Raw genomic sequence first — 24,232 nt, 5'->3', positions numbered from 1 at the left:
GATGCCTCTTGTCTTGGGTTTCTGGCTCGGTGACCACACCTGGGAAAGACTGGGTAAATTCATAAATGTGATCCCTTCTTTGTCTTCTTTCTCCATCTTTAAGAATCGAGCTGTCGTCATAACCTGTTGCTCAGCGATGGTAGAAGTAAAACTTTAAGGACATTCGTTCATCGGCAAAGATCAGGAAATGTGCGGTGAGCGAATTAGGTCATTGCACGAAGCCCTCTGCGATTGTGCGATTGTAAAAGGAGGGTCTAGGTAGTTTCGATGGGAAGCGAAAATAACGTGTATCGAATTCCAGCTCCTTTTAACCAGAGAGAAAGAAGAGGAAACAATAGCAGCCAACGCTCATTCCTAAACTGGATAGACCAGTTGGGGCAGGTAAAGGCAAACTGCCAGACTTGTCAAAGGATATGAAGACAGAGGCTGACTACTTCTTTTAGAGCGTTGAAATGTGCTTAACAAGGAGATGTCCAAGGTATGACGCAGCTTTACAAATTAATAATACAGTGATTATACCTTTAGTGGTTTAACAAAATTCATTTGAGTTCAGAACTCATTTAGCAACTTTTTTTCTGCAACCTGTTGAATTGTTAATCCCTGGTTATCTGTAAAGATGACAGTTACAGTTACTGCTTTACTTTATTGGCTTTTTAAGGTGGAAATCTGATGGAATAGTCTCTTTTTCATGTGCATTTGAGGTGGAAAAACAGGACGTCTGTTGTGAAGTGGATGTGTGTCGGACGTAAAATGTCTGCTCATCCGTTTTCTTTGCCTCTGAAGCTTGGCTGCATGTTGAGACAGACCGCAGCGTTGGACTCATCAGAGCAGCAAATTTCTGATGTAGACAGTATATATTATTGCGTTTTCTAAGCTTCTCTTAAGATATTTCTAAGCAAATGAAGATCTTTGTAGTCGAGGAAGAAGAAGGGAAAATGGAGGGAAAATGTCGACCGTGTACTGTACAGCAGCGACCGCAGAGCGAGGTGGAAGATTGTGATTGGTGGAAAGAGCAACATTTGTTCATTTCTTTCATACACCTGAATAGCTGCAAGTCACATGAGTGCTAGTTGTGCTGACAGTGTATGGCAACAGGGTGGGAAGTGCAGAGTAGAATTTCAACAGAAAAAGACATTTAGTTATTGAGAGGCCAGGTGAAATGATGAACCGCTTTTATGTTGCTTGAGTTTGAGTCACAGGTTTGAAATAAAAGTCGACTGTTGGTCTTATCACCTCATGGGGTGAGAGGTTAAGTTAAAGGTGCAGTTTGATTCAGCTGATAGGGTGAATGACGCTACATTACAGGCCAGGGCCATTTTAAGTTAATGCTGTGCTTACATTTTATGAATGTTGTTTACTCTTTTCCTTTAGAAGCCATGGTGACTGGATACTATGATTCAAGTTGTTTTCTTCTTACGGTTGAACATTTTTAAAATAATTTTCTTTTGTTTTTGCATTAATCAGCAAGAAAACAACTTCAGCAGATTTGATATTACATTGTGAATTTATGAAATTATTCAAGAATAATTAGGAATAATTTTAACTTGTAAATTTCTGGCAGATTTTACTTTTTTACTATTTCTGGATAATCAGAACACAAATGGAAAAGGAACCTATCACTAGGGGAGACTTAATAGTTTGTTTAAGTTAAAATATGTAAAAAGCTTTAAGATGAAAGGGAAAATTGCAAATCCCTTTTGGCAATCAAATTTTATGTATATTTAATTCTTCATTGGAAATATGCAAAACAGAAAGGTGAAAGAACACTGAACAAGGGGGAGGAGCTACAAGTTCTACAATGACAAATGTTAATCCAGTTCATCACTAAGTATACGCTTACAAGCCAAGTAGCTTCAGTGGCACATGGATGATAAGCAGTATCATGGCCTTAAATATCACAGACACCAGGCTGTTCCTCAGTAGTCTGAAGGCCCAATTAGGTGGTGGTGAGATAAGGTCCAGAGTTAAATAAGGTTTTAGGTTTCAATGCCATTGTTTTCTCACAAAGACAGCAACTATTGATTAAGGGCCAGGCCAGTTTACCTATCAGGCTGTTGACTTCACGGTGGAGTCACATTCCAGCACAGAGGGCAGAGTTACCTGATCACGCCTCGCTTCCAACAGGCAAAAAGCGTGGGCAGCCATAAGCGGCTGAGACTCCCACAGCAAGTAGCACCATGTACAGCAGTAGGACACATTTTGCTGTTATTACCCATCGAGGAGCAGAAGAAGTATCTGGACTAATAGAGGACATACTGAGACCAAGTATATTGGACGTATGGGTCGGTTAGATATTTCCAAAGGTAACACAAGCCATGCTTTCTCAGGTACTGTATTTTTTCACAGCTTGTCTTTACTAGCTCGAATTTTCTGGCCTAATCTTTTTTCACTCTTTCTTTCCCTCTCTCCCTCTTTTCTTCCTCAGAGGGCCTGCAGCACTGGTTTATAATGCTGATGATTAACTAAATAGAGTCTGGGAGAGCAGGTCTGCTTGGCTTTCTCATTTCATGGGGCCTGACTGACCGGGAGGAAGACAGAGCGTTCTCAGGCAGCGGGCTGGAAATTCAAGATCTTTTTTCTCTTTCTATTTCAGCCCCCTCCCTCCAAAACATACTCACTTTACTTTGGTTTTGTTACATTCTTTCCTTGGGGTACCTTTCATGACGGTAAGGTTACAGGTGCATTCTCTTTTTTTCTTCTCCACCTTCTTTGCCTGAACTTTTCCCTCCCTTATACTTTCTTTTCTTTCTCTCTCTCTCTCTCTCCCCCACACCCCCTCGTGCTCTACTTTTGCAATGCTTTCAGGATGACTGGAAACCTGTTCTTTCTTCAGGAACACAATAATGTCTCTTCTTTTCGTTTGGGTTTCTTTGTTAAAGATTTTAAGGTGACAGTATTACTGCTTTTTTACATACATGCATAATATGCAGTATAATGCTGCTTTAACGTTTAATTTAGATAATAATAACGTAAATGAAACTTCTGAGGTCTGAGGTGTGAGAATTTCACGCGGTGTACCTGTGAATGATCCATGTTATTCAGTAAACGAGAGCTGTTTTCAATGACCTTCTGCATACACGGCATCAGCTCAGGTCGAGCCAAGCGGCATTCCATCAGCCTTTCATCACTCAGCAAACACAAAGACAACAGTCTGTAAGGTCCACCAACAGAAAACTGACAAAAAAAGCATTTCCTTTCTTCAATTCTGTAAAGCATCTGCTGAAACAGATTTGACAATGCAGCTTTATTGGAGCAGGCAGCATGTTGCAACTTTAAAAAATACAATCCGCCAGGATATGATGTGAAACAGAAAAGGGTCCCAGAGGCGGACACGTTTTTGATTCGGCGACATTTTTGTGCGCAACTTACGGTGCTTGAAATTAGTAACTGCCATGTATTGTGTGGAAAGGCAGGCCTCTCAGCCTTGCTGTGCCATAGATTTAGACTAGTTGGAACAGGTTTGGGCAATCATTAACAACTACTGTGGCACAGTCTTCTGTGACAGTGAGTTTAAGATGAAAACCCCCAACCACAACAAGGGCTCAGCAGTTACACAGAGGAAAGGTGGTCTCCCTGCTCCAATTTACAAAACGATTTTTGTGGCATTACATGGCTTAGTTTTAGTTACAACATTGCCACCATGACACTGTTTAACTTAACTAGATTAGTGCAAAGGAAAATCTGCACATTTAAGGCTCTACTTTGTGTCAAATACTCACTTATTTCATGCTAACTCATTTACTGTAATAATTTGAGCTCCTCCTCTCCACTTTCTTAGACAAAAGTATTTAAGGTGAGTTGTACTGCTCACACCCAAATCTGCTTCAATTGATTTCACATTCATTCATTCATTAACTTTTAATAATTCGCACTGATTTCACACTGTGTTGTGCAACCAGAGACATCCCAACCTTTGTATCAGTAAATGAGGAGTGTAGTAATTAAACATTTCATGTTTGGGTGGTTATCTCCATCTTACGAGGCAGCATTGGATATCATCACTTTCTCTAATACTGCCTGGTAATGATGATGATAATCATCTGCCAACTGCAACCAGACGATCCGCCTTAGCAGCAATAGCAGTGACATGATTCTGGCATCGGCACCTGGATCAGTTCAAATACATGGAGCAGCAGCAGAAATGGCTCTCAGGATCCATCTTACCTGACAGTGCTGGATTGTACAACTGTTGTTCTAACACTGTCTGGTAACGATGTTTTCTGGGTGACTCAGAGGTCTCCGGTGTGGCTGCGGGATAGTTGCCCATAAAATGTTAAATCCAAATAATGATAATTACTGTTGAAAGAAAGGTTTCTTTGATATTGTCATTGAAGGATAATAAGTAAGGTTGACTCTGTATTCTGCAGAAGTACAACTGTAAAATATATGTTAACTGTCTTATTTTTGCTGTGAAGTTAATTCAAAGACAAGCTTGTTCATCTAAACCTCACAATTTGCCTTTATAGATGCCCCAGGCTGTATAGTGATAACTTGCAAATAAATAGGAAGAACAGCACAGGTGATGGTCAATGCTGACAGACAGAGCATTCATTTACATTGAACTTTTTATTTTAAAATCAGTTTGAGATAACTATTAATGAAGGATTAGAGTATGCAGTAATTGTCCTAAAGATCAGCTTATATGTTTTTTACTTACTTCCTTGTTTTTTTTTTTCTTTTTTACTTTTATGGCAATCCTACCCCACCCAAGTTAAAGAATAGCAGTCAGTTGATGGTTCCACCGGTCCTGCAAGGCTTCATTTCCTTGTTCCCTCCCCTGAACAACATTGGTCTTTGTGTTGTGTGGCAGTGATTGGTCCAGCTAGCTTCACCTGAGTGGCACATCCTGAAACCGACACATGAGCTCACCTGAGAGTGCTTTACTGGTAACAAAACAAAACAAAACAAAACAAAACAAAATTGAGCTACAGGTGCTTTGGCCTTCTCCCAGCTTTTCCAAGTGCTATCCACATGCTGACAATCAAATTTTACCTTAAGCGGACACAAAGTGGGGTATGTTCAACAAAAACAGCCTACGTGCTTTAATTTATATTAAAATGTAAAATGTACACAATTTTAGCTTTGACTTTTTGACTTGAAGCTGTGGATTCAGTATTACACTGAAGACACTGAACAATTTTCATCAATGCCTGGACTAAAATGTGGATTTAATGGGTAAAGCCTTCAAACAGATATGAGAAACAAAGGCAAATAATAGACATGGAGCTAGCAGAAACCTAGTGTTTGTTTAAGGAGGGAGAATTACCCCGCAAATATTGAGCCGCACCTTTATTTGCCCACCCAGCTCCATTATCCAAGCCACAAAAACATGAAATTGCTTTTTTTTCCCCTCCAGTTGTCCTCTTTCTTTGTGTTGGTGTGACATATTTGTGTACTAATAATGTGGAAAGAAGGGAAATAGTTTACCAGGCTTACATTTTTTCTTTCCTTGGCCTGTTTACTTAAAGCTCTCTCTGCATGCTTGGCCAATTTAAATATACAAATGAATCAGGGCACAGAGTTTCCTATATATAGTTCATGCAACAAAAGAGGAACTGCTCATTTCAACCTGTTTCTGCTACACTGTTCTGTTTTTCCTCCAGCTCTCTTCTTCCTCTTTGTACAGGTGAAAGCTCAGACGTCATCCTTCCAGCCTGTTGATAGGCGTCTTACCAGACATGGTTAGATGTAATTATTGGTGTCTAATACTGTCTGGTAATGCCGTCCATTAAATGGCATTACCTTCTGCTCTCTTAACTTCCCCCTATCTCGTTCTCGTGCATCTGATGTGCAGTGTATTGACAAAGGGCAGTCCAGGGAAGCACATCAACATATTTATTATAGTAGCAGATGGCGCTGAATGATGATGACTATGGAACTATGATCCTCGCACTGGAAGACTGATTGATTTGTTGAGGTTTCTTCCACGTGACTTGAGTCAGAGTTTCTCTTTTGAGCAGCAGTCCAGAGGAACACGACACTATTTACAACATGCTTTTGCTGTAAATTAATGTCTGGCAGGAATGTTAATGTGAATGCCAAGTAAAAAAATGTATTATAGAAAATGCTATGACTTGAATTTGTTGGAAGATCTGCTGTCTTCCTCTTACCGCAATAAGTGAATTCCTTGTGCACTTGGCTTTTCTCCAGGTACAGTGGAACAATGTGCTTTTTGAGACTTGGTTATCTGTGACACACTCTGTACATAATGTTAAATGCATTAACTGTGATACAGTGTTATGAAAGGTACAAGAAAAGATTAAATAAAATGGGATAAAAATTGAAATGCCTCTCATGTTCATTTTCGTCTCGCTAAACACATTTTTTAAGCAATTTATTCTGATCTCCTGTGCGCTGGCCCTTTGCTGCAGTTTCTCAGTGTCATTGTAAACTCTTCCCTCGGTCAGAATGGAATGTCGAGCCCCAGTCAGGTGTGGATCAGGTTACCACTGAACAGAGCTTCTTTTTAAATACCTCAATTTACCAATGAGGTCCCCCCATCAGCCAAGCCCTCATTGTGTCCCAGTCCATGGCAGCACACAGTAGGCTAACTTGATAAACTGAGAAGCACAAGACATGTTTTCACTGCCGGGTCCTAGGCGACTTACAGTAGTCTGCTTTTGCATCCTGAAATCCATACACTAGTCTCCTACTTCTATATGGTCACAGATTACAATGCAGCCTTACAGGGAAAGGTTTTTTGTATTTAAGCAATGTACTTTCACCCTCTCTGCCTTTCAGAGCAACATACACAGACACATAGAGCCTATAGTGTGGCTGTGGTGTTTAATTAGGCCTGTTAGCTCAGAGGTTCAGTTGACTGATTAAATGCAGCTCTGATTTTATCAGTTTGAATACAAACACACAAACCATTTAGCTGTTTAACATAACAGACCACAGGCCTCATTGATCTCTTTGCTGAGGAGGCTCACTTTCATGCTTCTTTGCAGAGAAAAAGAAAGAGTTTGTCAGTCCCACAAATACCGCATCCTTTAGGGCAATATCCTATACATTCACATTTTTTAATGTGTTCATTTTATTTAATTTTTTATTAAATTATTATTATTAATATTATTATTTTAAAAATATGTTCAGCATTTTCCAGCAATCTGTACATACTTTAGTACATACTTTTGTACATATGAAAGTTAGTTATGTACGGCATGGTGGTGCAGTGGTTAGCACTGTCACCTCATAGCAAGAGAGCTCCAGGTTTGAATCTTGGTCTGGACCTTTCTGTGCGGAGTCGCATGTTCTTCCTGTGCTTATGTGGGTTTTCTCCGGGTTCTCCGACTTCCTCCCACAATACCAAAAACATGCACATTAGGTTAACTGGCTACTCTACATTGCCCCTAGGTGTGCGTGTGTGGCTGTTTGTCTTTGTGTGTCAGCCCTGTGATTGACTGGCGACCAGTCTAGGGTGTACCTTGGCAGATAGCTGTATAGAAAATGGATGGATGGAAAGTTAGTTTAGCACTGTTAGCTTATTTTATGCTTTCTTGCAATTTACCAGTTAACAAAATGAGCAAAACTAACAGTACACCTTGAAACTTACATATTGTTGCCTACATTGTGTGAAGAAAAGAGGACATAAGAAAAACTGAAAAAAATTCATTAAATGTTCAACATGTAGTTGGAGAAATCTATTTTCTCCTTCCTATTATACTGTGGTTTTTAAATCATCATGAACTCTGTGACTGAGGGGTGATTAAACATGGCTTCAAACAAATAATAAACAGCTCATACAAATAACGAGTCAAATCCTGAGAAGAGGGCAAAACCCTATTTATCATTAAACTGTGGCTAGGATTTACAGCAGAGTCACTTTTCACAGACTGTGGTCAAATGAAACTAAATCAATTTATGATAAACTGCAAAATAGAAAAACACAATTTTACCAAATAATTTTGTTTGTAGGTCTCCATAATGTCCTAACATAGTGTCTGTGTTGAAATGATAAATTGCAGCATATATACATAATATGTAAGTACATTTCTGAAATGTATGCATTATTCAGTAGTGTCACGAACATATATAGCTAACCATATGTCTCGTTTTACTGAAAGGATACAATAACTACTGTATCTATAGCCACAGAGAACTTTTGCCCTTGGCCTATATTTTTTATTTTCTACATATTTTGTTGTGTTCAGGACGTTTATGCGCGTCAATGATTCTGGAGAAAGATAAATGATTGTTGAGTCTGATTCTCATGTCCTACTGAAACTCTACAATCAACTAACACAAAAGATTGTAATTTGACAACCTGGGAATGAGACTAAACAATCAACAATCAGTCTTTCTCACTTACTGCACACTTGAATGGTGTGTTCGCAAACGGCAGTTGATAAATCCTGACTGCAGATCATGTAAATGTTTCCATCTCATCCACTAAAAATGTCACTGCAAATATTGTTTTATCATGAAAAATCTGACTTTAGACAGGCAGGAGGATTATTCAGATTCAAATATTCAGATTTACTGGACTAACTCAAAGTACTACACTGCAGAAATACTTGTTACAAGCAAAAAAAATTTCTAAATAAAAGTATGTGCATATTATAAGGAAAATGTACCAAACTAAATATCCAAACTAAAAATATCCAATGCAGAAAAAATACCCATGTGAGTGTATTCAATTTATCTAACAATATAAGAAAGATATATACTTTTATATATGTATTATATTAGGGGCGACATGATGGATTGCTCTTAGATGTTAGTGTATGGTTGTCTGTCTTTGTGTGTCAGCCTTGCGATTGACTGGCAACCAGTCCAGGGTGAACCCCACCTCTCGCCCGTAGTCAGCTGGGAAAGGCACTGGAAAATGGATGTATGTATGTATTATATTATTAGATTATAATGTGTGTATATCTCCTTGATCAATCAATTTATTCTACATAATAGTAATAATTCAGTAATTGAACAGAGCTCAAAGTGATGTCTTCAAATGCCTTGTTGTGTCTGACTCAAACCTTTAAGCCAGGGAGAGCAAAAAAAAAAAAAAAAAAGAGAAAGTAAATAGAAATAGTCAATTAAATGACTCAATTTTTATATACTGTTGGAAAGTTTATTTATTTATTTATTTATTATTATTCACAATGAATCATGTTCTTCATTTTGTTCTGTGTCACAAAGCATGGGATATTTGTAAAGTAACTAGCAGCTACAGCTGTCAGATAATTGTAGTTGAGCAATATTTGAGAATAATATTTCTCTGGATTATAAGTATCATGAATATTCAAGGAAAAGGGCAGTTACTTCAGTTACGGTTACTTCAATTTTGTGATTGAAGTATTTGAGTAAATGTGCATAGTTTCATTCTGCCACTGTTTAAACTGCCTTACTAGAAAATATATAACCTTCCTTAAATGATCTTTGTATACTGCCAAAAAGTGGTTCCTCACCCTCTTGTGTCTCGGTTGGCTTACTTTGTGATGTACGTGATTTAACATTGCACCAAAGAGCCACTGACGTCAAAACAGGCATCCATGAAATTCAGAATAACCACTTCGAAAACTCTACTGCACAGTAACAGGAGGTAACTGTAATTAGTTACTTCTCCTTCCCCCTTGGCGATGTCACACCACTGAATCACATTCCTGACTGGCAGAGAGCCTGTAGAGGATTCCTGCGCTGGTCTGTGCATGCTTGGTGCAGTCAGACCAGATTCCTGCACTACTGCTGGCTGTGGATGAGGAGGTCCGATTCACTTATCTGGGCTTGTCACTGGGCTGGAACAGGAGCACACTAAATGGCTGTGACCCAGAAATGTGCTGACAATAAAAGCGAGGTGCTGTCACACATTCAGGTCAGGCATGGAGGAGTGGAAGTGATTATAGGTAAGGATAGAAGCATTATCAGATTTAGAGATTTTTTAAAAAAAAAGAAAATTTCCACTGCATTTTCTGTGTTCTTCCAATTTATGACTAGTGGGTCGATTGCAGTAGTAATGCCACAGGGCAGTGCCTTGGTGAAGGACAAAGGTAGGAGAACCTTTAACCAACACTGCATTATATTTGTACAATACTGTCCCAGTAAACAAGTTCATATTGCACAATTCAGTGGTTAACATTTTTGGCTTTGAGAAAAAGCCCAGTGGCAATTTAGGCTGCCTAGCAACTGTTAACAGAAACACTAATTAATTTAACCAGCCATTACCACAGCAAATAAGCCTACAGTCTTACGTCATCATAGTAGTAGTCACCAGCTGGGTTAAAACGGATTTCCTTTGGTTAATTTTTTTTTAAAAGAAAATCTACACACACCTTCTGCCAGGCCAATATTGTAAGTGAATTATGCAGTATTTCCATGGGGTCTGGTGTTCATACAGGAAATGTTTGTAGTTGCACTGTCAGATACAAGCTTGGCCTTAGCAGCCTTAGCCTGTTTGCTACATTTCCACTGTGGTAGACTGTTGTTTATATGTGGCTTAACTCTGGCAAAATGCCTTAAATCTATGCTATGAATTTATAAATGTAATTTATATGTATATTATGTTCTTCATAAATTTTCATGACCAGTGTAATGTGATGCTTTGCTTTTTACCAATTCTAGTGCTAGCTTGTTTAGTTGTAGCTAGTTAGTCAGCAGAACATTTTTGACTGTCCTTTCTGAACCACTGAAAGAGTAATAACTGTTGGCTGTTGGTAAGTTTTAATTTTTTATTCTTTGTGTAGCACAGATCAAAGAGAAAGGATCTGGATTCAAATTTACCAAAGCAAAACTTTAACAGGCAGCTACTTAAGCTAATAGTTTCTCTACTTTAGCTTTGACTGATAGCAATGGGGGAAATCTAACAGGAAAACAACCACTTGATTAGGCATGTCCCATCAAATGTAATTTTGACTTGAGCTTTCTGCCAGACAGACAGTGTGTTAATTTTGTTTTGGTATTAGACAAGAAGACTGACAGGCTGAGACACTGAAGCTTTGCTAATGTACACAAACAAACCCAGAAACATCTGAGGCGTTAGCACATTGCCAGTGTATTTTTAATATACTCCTGGTCTCATTTTGAACAGGCCTCTTTGCTGTTGACTGTCATTTCTTCACAACTGCTGATAAATTTCCACTGTTGCTAAATGGACTCACCTCACCTCAGAAACTCAACCACACTCAATGACTAAAGCAAATAAATATTAATGCCTGCAGCTGATTGATAGTAATACAGAAAAATAATGCATTTGGATCAATTATTGTGATTTTCATGTTGTATAGATATATGTATGGTAATTTGAGGAGCTGAAAAACACGATTTGGTGTTTATGTCCCAATAATAATATATAATAGGCATAAATATTCTTCCAGAGCAGTAGTCATGTTAGTTTGAGTACCTGCTGTACTGTGTCAGTGATATTGATCTCTGAAGCACTGACCAGCAAAGGAGCTCCAGCACTTGTTGCATTAAAATACTTTCTTTTGAGAGGATGTATTTTAAAGACTTGTAAACCTTGAGCATCTCTTTGTCCACCAATTATCCCTTTTCTGTCATGTTCTAGCTGAAGTCTATTATCAGCACTGGTGTACTGGTCATTTGTCATACAGGGACTAATCCCAGTGGGCTGCCGCACCGGTGGGCTGGTGGATCGTCAAAAAATCCAGGAGGAAAATGTCAATGCCAAAAACCAAACCCTCAACAACACTCATACACTGGTAAGTTGAATCAGCACAAATGCGTGTATTTGATGATTTTTTATTTATTTTTCACACATCTGTCCCAAAACAACTGTTCATCTGAGGACAAATTTTGGCACATGGCATGTATATTTTCCATGTTCAAGCCATTCTTGGTGAAATTTGATGTCTCCATCTTGCATTAGTCATCAGTGGGAATGAGTGAATACAAACCTTGGGAACAAAATGTAGCCCCCACTACAACAGACCCCTCTCCTTTGCTGGTGTAATTCTGTAAGGGAATCATGAATAGAGGGCGAGAAAGAGACCCTATTGAGACAAGTCTTTCTTTACATCGTAATTTAACTCCATTCCTTCCACTATAACACCTTGACAAGGAGAATCCTTCCAAATAATGGGTTGTGGAGGGACACCATTGCTGCAGGCTGCATCCCTGTAATTGCTGAGCACTTCCTGGTACAGGAGGCAGTTGGGATGACATGGGAATGGGCGAGATTCCAAAGACTGATACACATTATGGTGTCACCACCTCAGTCATCTAATGATATTCATTTGTGTGCATTTCATTTTCATTTACCTGAATATATATAAACTGATAGATTGCAACACCTGCTTTTGACTCTTACACATTTTCTCCAGAATGTGATGTAGTAAGGCAGCCTGTTTAATGTGTGTGGTTTGTTAGCAGACATGGATGAACTGACATCATGAAAAGCACCACTGGCAGAAACTCAAACTTCATATACATAAAAAAGGGGAAAATGTGAACAAAAGGGTCACAATTTGACCCACACTCTGTTCCCCTGACAGATGGAGATCATTAATATTTTAATCCTCAAATATGTAATACCAAAAAAACCTGAATGTACAGATAGCCACACATGTATTCTCGTATATATAAGCACACACACAAACACACACGCACACACAGCCTCTTGGCAGATGGTGAACCACGAGGTTGACAGGGCTGTAAAACAAGCCTGTTCTCTTTGTCCACCTACACAGCACTTTGCACAGTGTGTCTATCAGATGGCGGCTCTTTATCAAGGTGTGGCTGACACCGGCTCCACACAAAGCTCTGTTAAACAGGAATATAGTAGGCCTTTAATAACCGAGGAGCTGTGGCTGGACTTGCCAAGCAGCTCTCTTATCGCTGCCATTCTCCACTGAGATGCCTAAATAGAACATTTACAGCTAAATGTGTGTAAATGTCTGAACTGACAAGACTGTTTGGTGACTGTTGCTTAATCCTTGTAAATGTAGTCAAGCGCTAAATGTCTAACGCATACTACAAGGTGTGGTGACACCTACAGAAAAGTTGGTAGCTTCTATTGTATATATATATATATATATATATACTGTATATATACATACATATATTATATCATTCTGCTCAGTGAGTGTCATCATCAGTCTATTGTTATATCCATAAACCCATTAGTCACTCAGTTAAGTTTGCATCTGTCATGACACAGAGTTCAAATGACCTGCTCTGAATTCTCTAAATACATCCTGCCAGGTATGAATGCACACTTAAACTCCATTGGTGTTAGGTGTATGTGTCACTCCTGGTTACCCTACTGTATGTGTAATTATATGGTTGCATGGATGCTGCGTCTAAGAGGCACCCACCCCTGTCAATTATCAGACTGTTGGGAGGAAGGGAGGAGATTATGCTTAATTGCCAACTGTGGCTGTGTCTGGGTGTTTCCTCCTGAGTCAAATCACTGAGACAGAAAAGTGATAAGTGGATTTGCCATGCAAGCAGACAAATGCTATGTTGCTCAACTGTGTGCCTAACACTGGATTTGGCACGAGACAATATGATTTATGATATTGTCTGCCATAAAAATATTTACTCCAAGAGTGATTCAGCTGAATGAAATCATGTTCACAGTATAGTAATTTCTTTTGGATTTAGATTATGTTACTGCTCAAGTTATTTTGTATCCAAATTCTGAAGGTGGATGCATTTTAATGTTTTGTGCTATAATAACCCCTGTGCTATTGTCACAGAATCTCAAACTTCCCCTTTACAATTTTTTCACTTTTATTATGCCACAGTAAAAAAAGTCACCAGGCCAGTAGAAATTATTATTTTACCTTTTGTGGATACTTTTTCAGGACACAATACCAGGGAAAACTGCCAAATCCATTTTGACTGACACTCTGCTCTTATGTTACCATAGGGTTCACACAACAGAGGCTTACAGGCGATTAATATTGAATGATGTTAAACTTAGAGGTGGGGTGGGTGTGGGATACATAATCTTGAGATGTCAGTTTGTCTTGAGCTGCAGTTGTTGTAAGATTCAAACTACAAGAGGCAACTGTTGCTAAGGGTCCCATTACCCGAGTAACTGGTGATTGTTTACACTGGCCTAGTAGGTTTTCTTACTTGCAGTGTGACAGACTGTTGCTGCTTCTAAACAGCGTAACTGCTGACAGACCATGTGATTTCGCCTCTGTGGAGTCTGTGCTTCAGTCTGAGGGTTTGTATGGGCCCCGCAGTTGGACTACAAGGCTGAGTGCACATGGCAGAGGAATAGGCTGAGTAGGTTTCTGTGGAGACTGCCTGTCCATGTGTGTAACTTGGAGTTGCAGGTAAAACCCTTTGCTTCTAAATATAGCTACAGCAAGGTCATAGTTCAGCTTGTCTTCTAATGCAAAATAGATAGTAAAACACATCCACTTCATGAGTCTTCTTTTTCAGTTCTTGCTTGCCAAATGTTATATGAAATTTTACCTACACAGACAGGGCTTAAAGTCTGAAGCAGCTCTCAGGAGCTAGCATCCCCTAGAGGTGCAGGGAGAAAAAACAAATAAACTAGGGAGTCCGTGTTGAACTACTTTAAGACTTTTGTCAGTAATGAACCTGAGCATGCAACATTCATTCTGATGCTGGCCCATGAGGAAAGTTAATGAGGTCATTTAATTATAATGGAACTATGAAGGTTTTTACATTTGACTAACACAATCAATTCATCATCAGTTTAAACTGAACTTTTGTTCATGCCCTGAACAAAAGCTCAGGGTGTCATCAATCATTAGGAATCACCAGATCACCCTCTGAATACCATGAATTACACCAATTAATGTGCATTCCAGCTATCAAAATATCTATCTAGCCACATCTGCTATTCATAAGCTTTGTCATTAGAAGGGTATAAATAACATGTGACCAGTAGCTTACAATTCCCTGTAAGAAATTTCATGACTCATTCAAGAACTGTTGACATATTTCAGTCTGAACAAAAGTGGTGGACTGATGTACAACACACTGATATAGCCTTAATCTTATATGCTTGTGTCAAGTCCTGGTCACAATGTTTTATTACAGGGTCCACCTGTCTTCCCAGTCTGGCACATTTTTAGCCATCACCTGCCACTGGCACAAGATCATGTCATCTGATTGCTGGGTGGAGCCATGCAGTCAGGGCCACGCAAAGGAGACTCGACTGAAGAAGCAACAAGAGGAAATAGCGGAAAAAGAGGAAGTGGAGGTTCCCTACAGGGATAACCACCCTGCAGTAAGCCAGAGGCAGGAGGAGGAGTCTGGAGGAAAATGGCCTTCATCACCTACCCATAGTGGCATGCATGCAGTGACATCACAATGTGAACTGGAGCAGGTCGAGAGGGAGAAGATGCAAACTCAGGAAAAGAGAGAGTTTTCCCACATGACTGTCAACCAGGAAAGCCAGGGAAGACGGTCAGGTGTGTGGAGGGAAAAGTGAGATGTTAAATGTGACATCATTTCTTGTTCTTATTGCAACATTACAAAATACAATACAGCACATTTCAGTACTGTAAAATAAAAAGACAATTCACCTTCAAAATCATTCTTTAGTGGTTCTGATATTTTTCACTGGACACCCATTAAAGTGCATCAACACAATTTACATGTGCGTAGTAAAGGAGCTGTGTTTGTGAATATGTAAGTGACTGTGTGCATGCATAATTTCTGTGTGTTTGCATGTGTATCAGGTGCCTGTCTGGGGGAGCGATACCTCCGGAGGTCCATCCCCAGGGGATTGTCGACCCACACTGACAGGGGGAAGGAGCGGCAGGCAGAGGAGCCCCGGGGGCCTGGGCCTTTCTACTTCTTTGGAGGATTCAATGGGGCTGAAATGTAAATAAATAAAACATGAAACTATGGATCAGTGATGCTATTGAGTTTCTAATTAAAACTTTATTTATTTTTAAAATTCATCTTAGCAAAAAACATTATCCACTCGCTGTATATTTTGTATTTTCTAGCTTAGTCCTGACCCTTGACCTCTGGATTGTTGCATGATTAAAGCAGAAGTGTGACTGATTTTCTCTGCAAATGTTCTTTTAGAGTGAGGAGTTACTGTGAGAGCAAGGGATGGAAGAGGATTTACAACAAAAACAGAGAGGATTTCAAACTCAAGTGGTGTGAGACCAAATCAGCAGCCAACTACTGTAACTTCAGAGAAGGTTCAGTCATTACTATATTAATCTTAATCATCAGTACCAAAATTGCACATTTATATCTCAGAAATATAACTGGTGATGTTTAAACTTGACATTTTCATGTGTAGGAGAACAGTTGGTGTACCAGATTCCTAACAATATGGTCCTCACCACTAAGATTGGCCTCCTCAGCAGCCTACGGGAATACGAGCGCGTCAGCAGCAAAGTCAGCCATGGTCAAGGCCTGAGGTGAAGTGGACAGCTCTCTTTCTGCTGTCTTTGTCTGCTGGTCATTTGTTATCCAGACAGGTTGTGTGTATTAAATGCCTGACAGATATAACAGTCTGTTTCCTTTTCACCATTTATAGTTGTGTCACAAATATCCTAGTAACCATCTGGTACCACCATGCAGGTTCAATACAGGTGCAGCTCTGCAAATACTGATTAAAAGACCCATCAGCCTGTGGTATTATTTGATGAACATGGCCAGTCATAATCATCATAAATCAGACCTCCCATGTGAATCACACAGGCTTGGTGGCCAACATTATGTGTTCAATTATGTAAACTACAGTGGTGCTTAATTAATAATAGTGCAACTAAATGAACAAAATGTTTTACAATGTGATTCCTTAAACATGAAATGTTTCTCATTAAATAGTTCCCAGTTATTGAAATAACTGTAAAATTTTGATGAAATCTGAATATGACAATATATCTGTTTTGAACTATTTAACTATTAATTTTGAACTACATATGATCACTTAAATTAATCTTCATCTAAAGATGAAAATAACTCTTGGAGTTACAATGCAAATTATTAATGTCTTCAATCTGAATGTGTTTTTCCTACATTTCAGATGGCTACTAGTTTCCATTCTTTTGGAAAAATTAATTTTCAGAGATGTAAAATCTTGAGTCAGTCCATCCATCTTCTATACCGCTTATCAATCAGGGTTGTTTTTGTCAGACAAACACACATGCACACACTCACACCTAGGGGCAATGTAGAGTAGCTGGGTAAGCTAATGTGCATGTTTTTGGGACTGTGGGAGGAAGTCAGGGTACCTGGAGAAAACCCACACAAACACAGGGAGAACATGCAAACTCCGCAAACTCCAGGATTTGAACCTGCGATCCTCTTGCTGTGAGGCAGCAATCACTGCACCACTGTGCCACCTGCAGCATGAATGTCTTACCACTAAATGACAACATAACTGTTGAAAACAAACATTAAAAACAACCATGATCGTCACTGTAATGGATCATCAAACTGAAATGCGTTCATAGGAACACATGGCTGTCTGGTAGGTACACTACAGCATGTTTAAAAAAGTACTCTACACAGGTATGGTCTTGCTGATGATTTTGCAACTGAAAAATAAAATGCACTTAATTTTCTCAGGCAGCTTTGGTTTTCACACTTTTTAAATCCTGCCTTGCTGAGGACACACAGCCATTGATTTGGCCTTCTGCCTTCTACTGTTCATCACAGGAGTCTGAAAATGGATGAGTTCATTCCCACTACCTTCCGCATGGATGTGAAGACAGAGAGGGAGGCTTTCTTTGCCCAGCAGGAGGGTAAAATGCACCAGTCATCTCACCTACACTTTAGAAATCATCTTGTAACAACAACCCAGCACTGGGTCAACTGGATTTCTGTTTGGTTAGAGGGTTCCACTTTAAAATAGCATAAATCAAACTTGACCTGTCATACATCCAACAATGTAAAGAAGCAGATTAGTTTGTGCTTGCCAGTGTTAAGACAACAGTTGCCTTGGTGATAGTTTAATTAAGAGGTCGAGGGCGTTGGAAAATAATGCACTTCACCTCCCATAAGGCCCTGATAAAATCACCAGGGGAACATGTTGTTGCCATAGAGATGAGTCAGCAGAGGGCAGGGCTGAGACACAAACACAGGGAGAAACACTCCATGGGATCTGGATGTAGAGCTGCTGCAGCACTGAGCACATTTAATACTGAATATGAAAAACATTTTTCCTTCAGTTTTAAACACTGAAACGATCCACTGTTTCCTGTATTGTTTGTACTAATAGAAACACTTGGCATTATGATAAGTGATGTACAGGTTCTGACAAACACGGTTATCACTAAGTAAACAGGAGAGAGACACAGACAGCTGCTTTAGAGCTCTGATTGTGTAGAAAAGAACATAAGAAATGTAGAAAACGGAACACAGGAGAATAAAACAATCTGATGCCGTATCTGAAATCTCTCACTCGTTCACTCTTCTCCACATAGTAAACAATCAATATCTTAGTCTGATGTACATTCAGATTTCGGGTATCTATTACTTTTACTGATGGTTGTAGTGTCACATAATGTCAGAGACTTGGAAAAAGTTGCAATACCTCACCGTAAGAATATTCAGTTACAGAAATATTAGGCACTAAAGTAAAAGTCCTCATTGGACAATGGAATTGCTCCCATCAGATTATACTGATGTGTCAACATGTAAGCAGCGTTTTAATCTTGTAGCTTGTCGAGGTGAAACAAATTTTAACTGTTTGGTCATTTATTTCATAACGGTGCATCACACAACTTTCCACTACCGTATAATGGTAGTTTACACACATCACAAACGTGAAGAATTGCCTTGTGAGACTTTTTAGAGGACATGGTTTTAAAATCCTTTTTAGATTTAAATACTTGAGTATTTCATTCTTGTACTAATTCTCATTTGTAGAATAAAGACAATAGAACAGTAAAAGTTATCTTAACATACTGCAAGACTAAACAATAATAGAACAGAATAGAATAGAGTATTGCTTAGTCATATGACAGAAGTTTGTTGATTTACCTGATGACTTATGACTGTCGCCAGCTGTGAGCAACAATGAGAATCAAATGTGGATCTGTAAGCCCACGGGTCTGAACCAGGGCAGAGGGATCTTTCTGCTGAAGAGTCAGGATGATGTAGTCGCCTTCAGACTGAAGCTGCAGCACATGGAGGACAGCCAGGCCAGGAGGAAGATGCATCACCGCCAGCCTCAGGCTCGCATTGTCCAACAGTGGGTGAACATACACAATGATAGGGTTATTTCAATTCAGGTCATGTCATACTCATCGTGCCTGCCCCAAAAGGTTACTTTAGTTTGACATTTTCAGTATGTTTGCTAAATTAACAAATCTCCAAAATTGCAATTGAGAGGTTTTCACCACAATGTTAAATCATAAGAGTGAATACAGTAGAAAAGATTGGGCCACCTGAGACTGCAAATATTTGCAGAATACAATTATGTATATATATGTTTTGTAATTTGCAATCTTCTCATTGGAAAATAACACTTTCCATAGAAACGTTAGTGAGGCAGTTGCAATAGCCTTGAAAGCAAACTTACACTGTGTGCTCAGTTATATCCAGAGTCCGCTGCTCCTGAAGGGGAAAAAGTTTGATGTGCGCTCGTACCTTCTGATTGCCTGCACTGCACCTTACATGGTCTTCTTTAGCCATGGGTATGTGCGACTAACCTGTGACCTCTACGACCCCAGCTCCAACAACCTCTCTGCCCACCTGACCAATCAGGTACACCTTAATACTGTACAGTCTTAGGAAGATAGCCAAGATTAACTGGCAGGACAGATTTTAAAGGATAAGTTCAATTTTTCAACTCTGTTGTGTTAAAATAATAGTCAGGTATGTACATGTGGGTTTCCTGGTTTCTTGAAAATGGAGCCTATCCTTTAAACCAAGAACTGGGAGTTCTTGAACTATGGCAATGTTAGATTGAGTCTCTATTTGTAAATCATCTCCATGATACTCTTAAATCTATTAAAGTAGATTAGGAAATGACTCATGCTGATAATTGCACTTGCTCAATGTGTGGTTTTGATTTCCTGTCACAGTAAGTCATTGACATTTACAGCAACAAACCAGACAAGAACTTGCTATACTACCGTATTACTGACCAGGCAAACATTCCTAACTTCCTTGCAGTTTATGGAGGACCATACACGTCATGGAAATAGTGATAAAGCTTCTCTTGAATTAATGACTAATTGCATAATAAAAATAGACATTAATAAGTTTGTTTTTACTGATAAGTGTCACAGAAAGGCTAAAAGGAGAGACTAAAAGGAAAGCAAATAAGCAAATCGAATAGCTAATGGGAAAAATAAAGACAGCAAGGAAATGGAAATGCTAATAGTCTGTATTCTTAGTTTAGCTTGTGTATCCAGTTATTTATTGGTCTTTTTAAACTGCCTTTTCAAAATTAGTTTAAATGTCATTAGTGATGTATGAATTCATTAATCTAGTTTTAAAAGATGCACTTAATGAGTGTTTTATGTTGTTTTTCTAAATCTGTTTTGACATTTTAATATTTCACTTCTAAATTTTCCACTTTTCATTGCCCATTAAAATGTTGAATAATAAATTATTTTGCAATATAGTCTATTTAAAAACACTTATATTAAGTTGTTTGTTCAGAATTAATGACAAGTTTTACTACAATTTCTGTGACACTCCTTCATAGTTGCTGCGTAATAATCACCTGCACTGCCTGTTCCGTATAATTCTTTTAATTCTATGTAGATTACCTGATTTCCTACAATGAATAATTTTTATTTTTGTCATAGCATCGTATAATATTTTGCTTGAAAGTTGTTTGTTGTTTGTGCTTCCTATGTCACCTATTCACCATTCACCAGCTTGATACTAAATCTTGATACTTTTGGTTAAACCTGTAATAATATTATTACTTATTTAGCTCAAATTCAAAAGGACAAAATCATGAACCTTCACGATATTACTGGGGGGGTATTTTCATCCAGTCTGTCTTGACATTGCTTCTTTTTCATTCTTCATTATTTCCGGAGATGTTTAATGGATGTGTTTGCTGGCATTATCTGTCTCTGATGTGTCTCTTGTCCCCCTGCTGTCCATCTCCAGTATATGCAGAAGAAGAACCCTCTGTACAGCCAGCTAAAGGAGGACACTGTGTGGTCCATGGAGAGCTTCAACGCCTACGTAAATGACAGGTTTCAGGTTGCCAAGGGTCTGCCCAGGGACTGGGTGCTGGGCACCTTTGCAGTGAGTGCTGCTGCTGTGTTGCAGCTCTAAGGGACCAATTACCATTGTAATGGTGGTTGTTGGTGCTTGCAGCTAATTGAGATTGTGGTTAGGCTTGGATGATCTCACTTCTGTCTGAGAATACATCGTGTTATTACTGAAATGAAATATCACGTGTGCTGTGTGCACAGTATTCATTCTGTTTTCTGGTTGTCCATCCGTCCCTTTGATTCTCATCAAGGTGATATCTCAGCAGCACCTTGAGGGAATTTCTTCGAATTTGAAAAACATGAACTCATACTTCAATAATGAAAAGATGTCACACAGAAGTCTATTAGGATAAAATGATGAAGTGGTGATATTTTATATCAAAGAGGTCAAAGGTCAAGTGGACTGGACTCACTGGACTCATAGCTCAGGAACAAAAAGGCAGATTGTGACAATATTACACATTTAGTTTAGATACTGAACTGGTGACACTAATCTTCAAACTGTGCTAATTATAAAGATCATCTGTACTCCCAGGCAAAGCATGATTGTGAAGCAGCCACGATATAGACTTTGTATCTTTTTTCCAGCAACATCCATATTTGCAGTCCACCTGCAGGCTTATTGGTTTTACTGATTGATTAAGCTTCAGGTAATTGTTGTTACACCATGTGATGAAGCTCTCTGTCAGTCCTCTGTACTCCTCTGTAAAAATAATCTCTAAGTAAAGATAACATTTGCATTTTCGCACTGGAAATTATTCACTGGAATCAGACATGTAAATATAGTTATAACTTCCATTTGGCCAGAATCTACACTTGTTACCTTTTATTAGTTTATTATTAGTTATTTATAAGTCTTTACTATAAGTCTTTACTATATGTCTAAGTCTGGACAGACATGAATGTAAATTGTTACTGGACTGCTTAGTAGAGACATACAACTGCAGGGCTGTTAAGTCTATTTATCTGCGGTGCCCTACAGTACAAAACACAGCGCAATGCACATATTCTAATCATATTTATCATCAGCTGCACATGTTGGAATGAAACCTCAAACCCTGGTAGTGACACACATTGAAATATATACAACAAACCACAATGCAGCTGTTTGTTTTACGAGAAACATGCCAATGTGTCGCAGAAATCAGTCTGTGTAGGAGACCATTTGAGAACTGCTGTTTAGTCTTAGAGAAAGAATGTAATAAAATTTTCTTTTTTTAATTCATCACACTGCTGTGTAATGCCTCTCCTTAACTTTGGAAGAGAAGATTACTGAGGTGAAATCACCTGTGTATTTTGGTCTGTGCTGTGAGATGTCACATTTTTAACATTAAACCTGTGTCACATACCGCTGTCAAAAAATGTAATATGTGAAGTGTAGGTTTTAGGCTGTTTTTTTTTTTGGAGCTTGAGTCATGTTATGGGTAAAAAGTGCAGTACAACAAATTTGATCAGAATATCTTCACAGTATAACTATAACTTATATTACTGGACTAACACTGCTACCAAACTTAACTAGGTCGTTAAACTACGGGTCTACCAGTCCACTACCAAATGACTACCTGTCCAGCTCTGAACAGCAAACAGTTAGTACAGTTAGTTGTAGTAACCAGTTAGCCTCCAAATGAATCATTGCATCGCTCCATCTATTATGCTCCATCTGTTTTTTTTTTGCTGACATATTTGTTGTAACACCTTTATACAGTGATAGTAGTAGAGCAAATGGTATGGTGATGAACTGGTTGTTTTGTTCTTCCTCTCCATGTATCAGAAGCGCATGCAGCAGATCATGACGCAGTGCTTTTTTGCGGTCAAATCCAAGTTAGATCGTCGACTGGGCTTCTTTGACTTGATTGGCTGTGACTTCATGATTGACGAGGACTTCAAGGTGTGGGAGACATTGCTGAATATCCAAGTGGCGATCAGTGTTCAGTGTGTGTATTAATGTCTATGTTTTTGGATCAATTGTGTCTTCATTTGCTCCTAACAGGTGTGGCTGTTGGAGATGAACTGTAATCCAGCTCTCCATACGAACTGTGAAGTGCTGAAGGAGGTCATACCCAGGACTGTTGTAGAGGCACTGGGTGAGCTCAAGCTTTCAAGCTTTTTTTTTTTTTCTTTTTTTTTTTTAAAAGTAAATTCAATGTCATGCTCTAAAAGAAAAAATAAACATCTTCATAGTACAGTCATAGTTTCCTTTATTGGATGTGTTACTTAGGTTAATGTACCACCCAACGTGCTGTTTTTATCTGCTATCACTCCTTCACACTCTTCTCTAGATTTAACTCTGGAGATCTTCAACAAGTGTCGTCTCAGGCAGAGGATTCTCCCCTTGGCCAGTCAGAGGGACTTTGTGCTGCTGTATAATGGAGTTTATCCTCCCGATTTGGTGCTGGCCTGCAGCAAGAGCAATGCAAGCAGTGAATGTAACCAGAAAAACACAAAAAAGACCCAAATGACTGAACCTAGAAGATTTAAGTCAGGGACGACGGGAAAAATTATGCCATTTGCACCCCCTGATAGTTTGGTGAATATCTCAGCAAGTGGTGAAGGAAGGGGTGGTTCGAAGCCAGGCCACCATCCCACCACCTCCACCACCATCTCACCTCTCCATCCAAGCTCTCAGCCAGTACAGACTGTTACAAATAAGATCCCTAGGCCTCAGGTCAAACTCAAGCCGAACAAATGTACTTTGCATCATCATTTGAAGGCTGCAGATGATGCCAGGTGCTCTATAACTCAGCAAAACTCGAGGATCATCATGTCTTTGTCATCACCAGTGCTGAGAGACGGGATCTCTGTCTGTGGCTCACCTCCTGTGTGTGGGAACAAACAAAAAGAGGATCCTGGTGAAGAAGAGCTGAGTAAAGTGCTTGGCATATGAAAGAGGAACTGTGACGCATATATGCAAACAGCTGGGATCTGTTGTCTAAAAAAGATGTGGTACTATTTTACTCTCAGAGAAATGCTCATAAATATTTGATGTGAAAAATCTCACTTGAACACTTGACACTTGATCATAAACTGGTTCATTTTATTGTTAGTTTGTACGGAGTATGTTCTTTGATTTCAATTTAAAAACATTCTTTTGTTTACTGTAATAAAAGCACAAATCAACAGCTGTGGCAAATGGGAAATAC

The 24,232-nt window shown here is 39.0% G+C and overlaps 1 protein-coding gene across 7 annotated transcripts; it reads left to right on the top strand.

Moving 5' to 3' along the window:
* Nucleotides 1-9,048: 9,048 nt before the first annotated feature.
* On the top strand, nt 9,049-24,209 carry ttll10 (tubulin tyrosine ligase-like family, member 10). Of its 7 annotated transcripts, none has more exons than XM_046396202.1 (13): nt 9,049-10,287; nt 11,501-11,654; nt 14,977-15,350; nt 15,621-15,765; nt 15,976-16,094; nt 16,199-16,319; nt 17,566-17,651; nt 18,916-19,102; nt 19,584-19,617; nt 20,983-21,123; nt 22,864-22,980; nt 23,083-23,176; nt 23,372-24,209. In XM_046396202.1, exons 2-13 carry the CDS (start codon nt 11,611-11,613, stop codon nt 23,974-23,976), a joined length of 2,067 nt encoding a protein of 688 aa, XP_046252158.1. In that variant the 5' UTR covers nt 9,049-10,287; nt 11,501-11,610; the 3' UTR covers nt 23,977-24,209. The 7 variants fall into 7 exon arrangements, with proteins under 7 accessions (XP_046252158.1, XP_046252153.1, XP_046252151.1 ...); XM_046396197.1 differs by having other exon boundaries at nt 19,446-19,617; nt 22,867-22,980; XM_046396195.1 differs by having other exon boundaries at nt 9,052-10,287; nt 19,446-19,617.
* The last annotated feature ends 23 nt before the right edge of the window (nt 24,210-24,232 follow it).

Source organism: Scatophagus argus, chromosome 8, assembly GCF_020382885.2.
Source record: "Scatophagus argus isolate fScaArg1 chromosome 8, fScaArg1.pri, whole genome shotgun sequence".
In the NCBI taxonomy this organism is placed as follows: Eukaryota; Metazoa; Chordata; class Actinopteri; family Scatophagidae; genus Scatophagus; species Scatophagus argus.
This window is presented reverse-complemented; position numbering and strand designations above follow the sequence as displayed.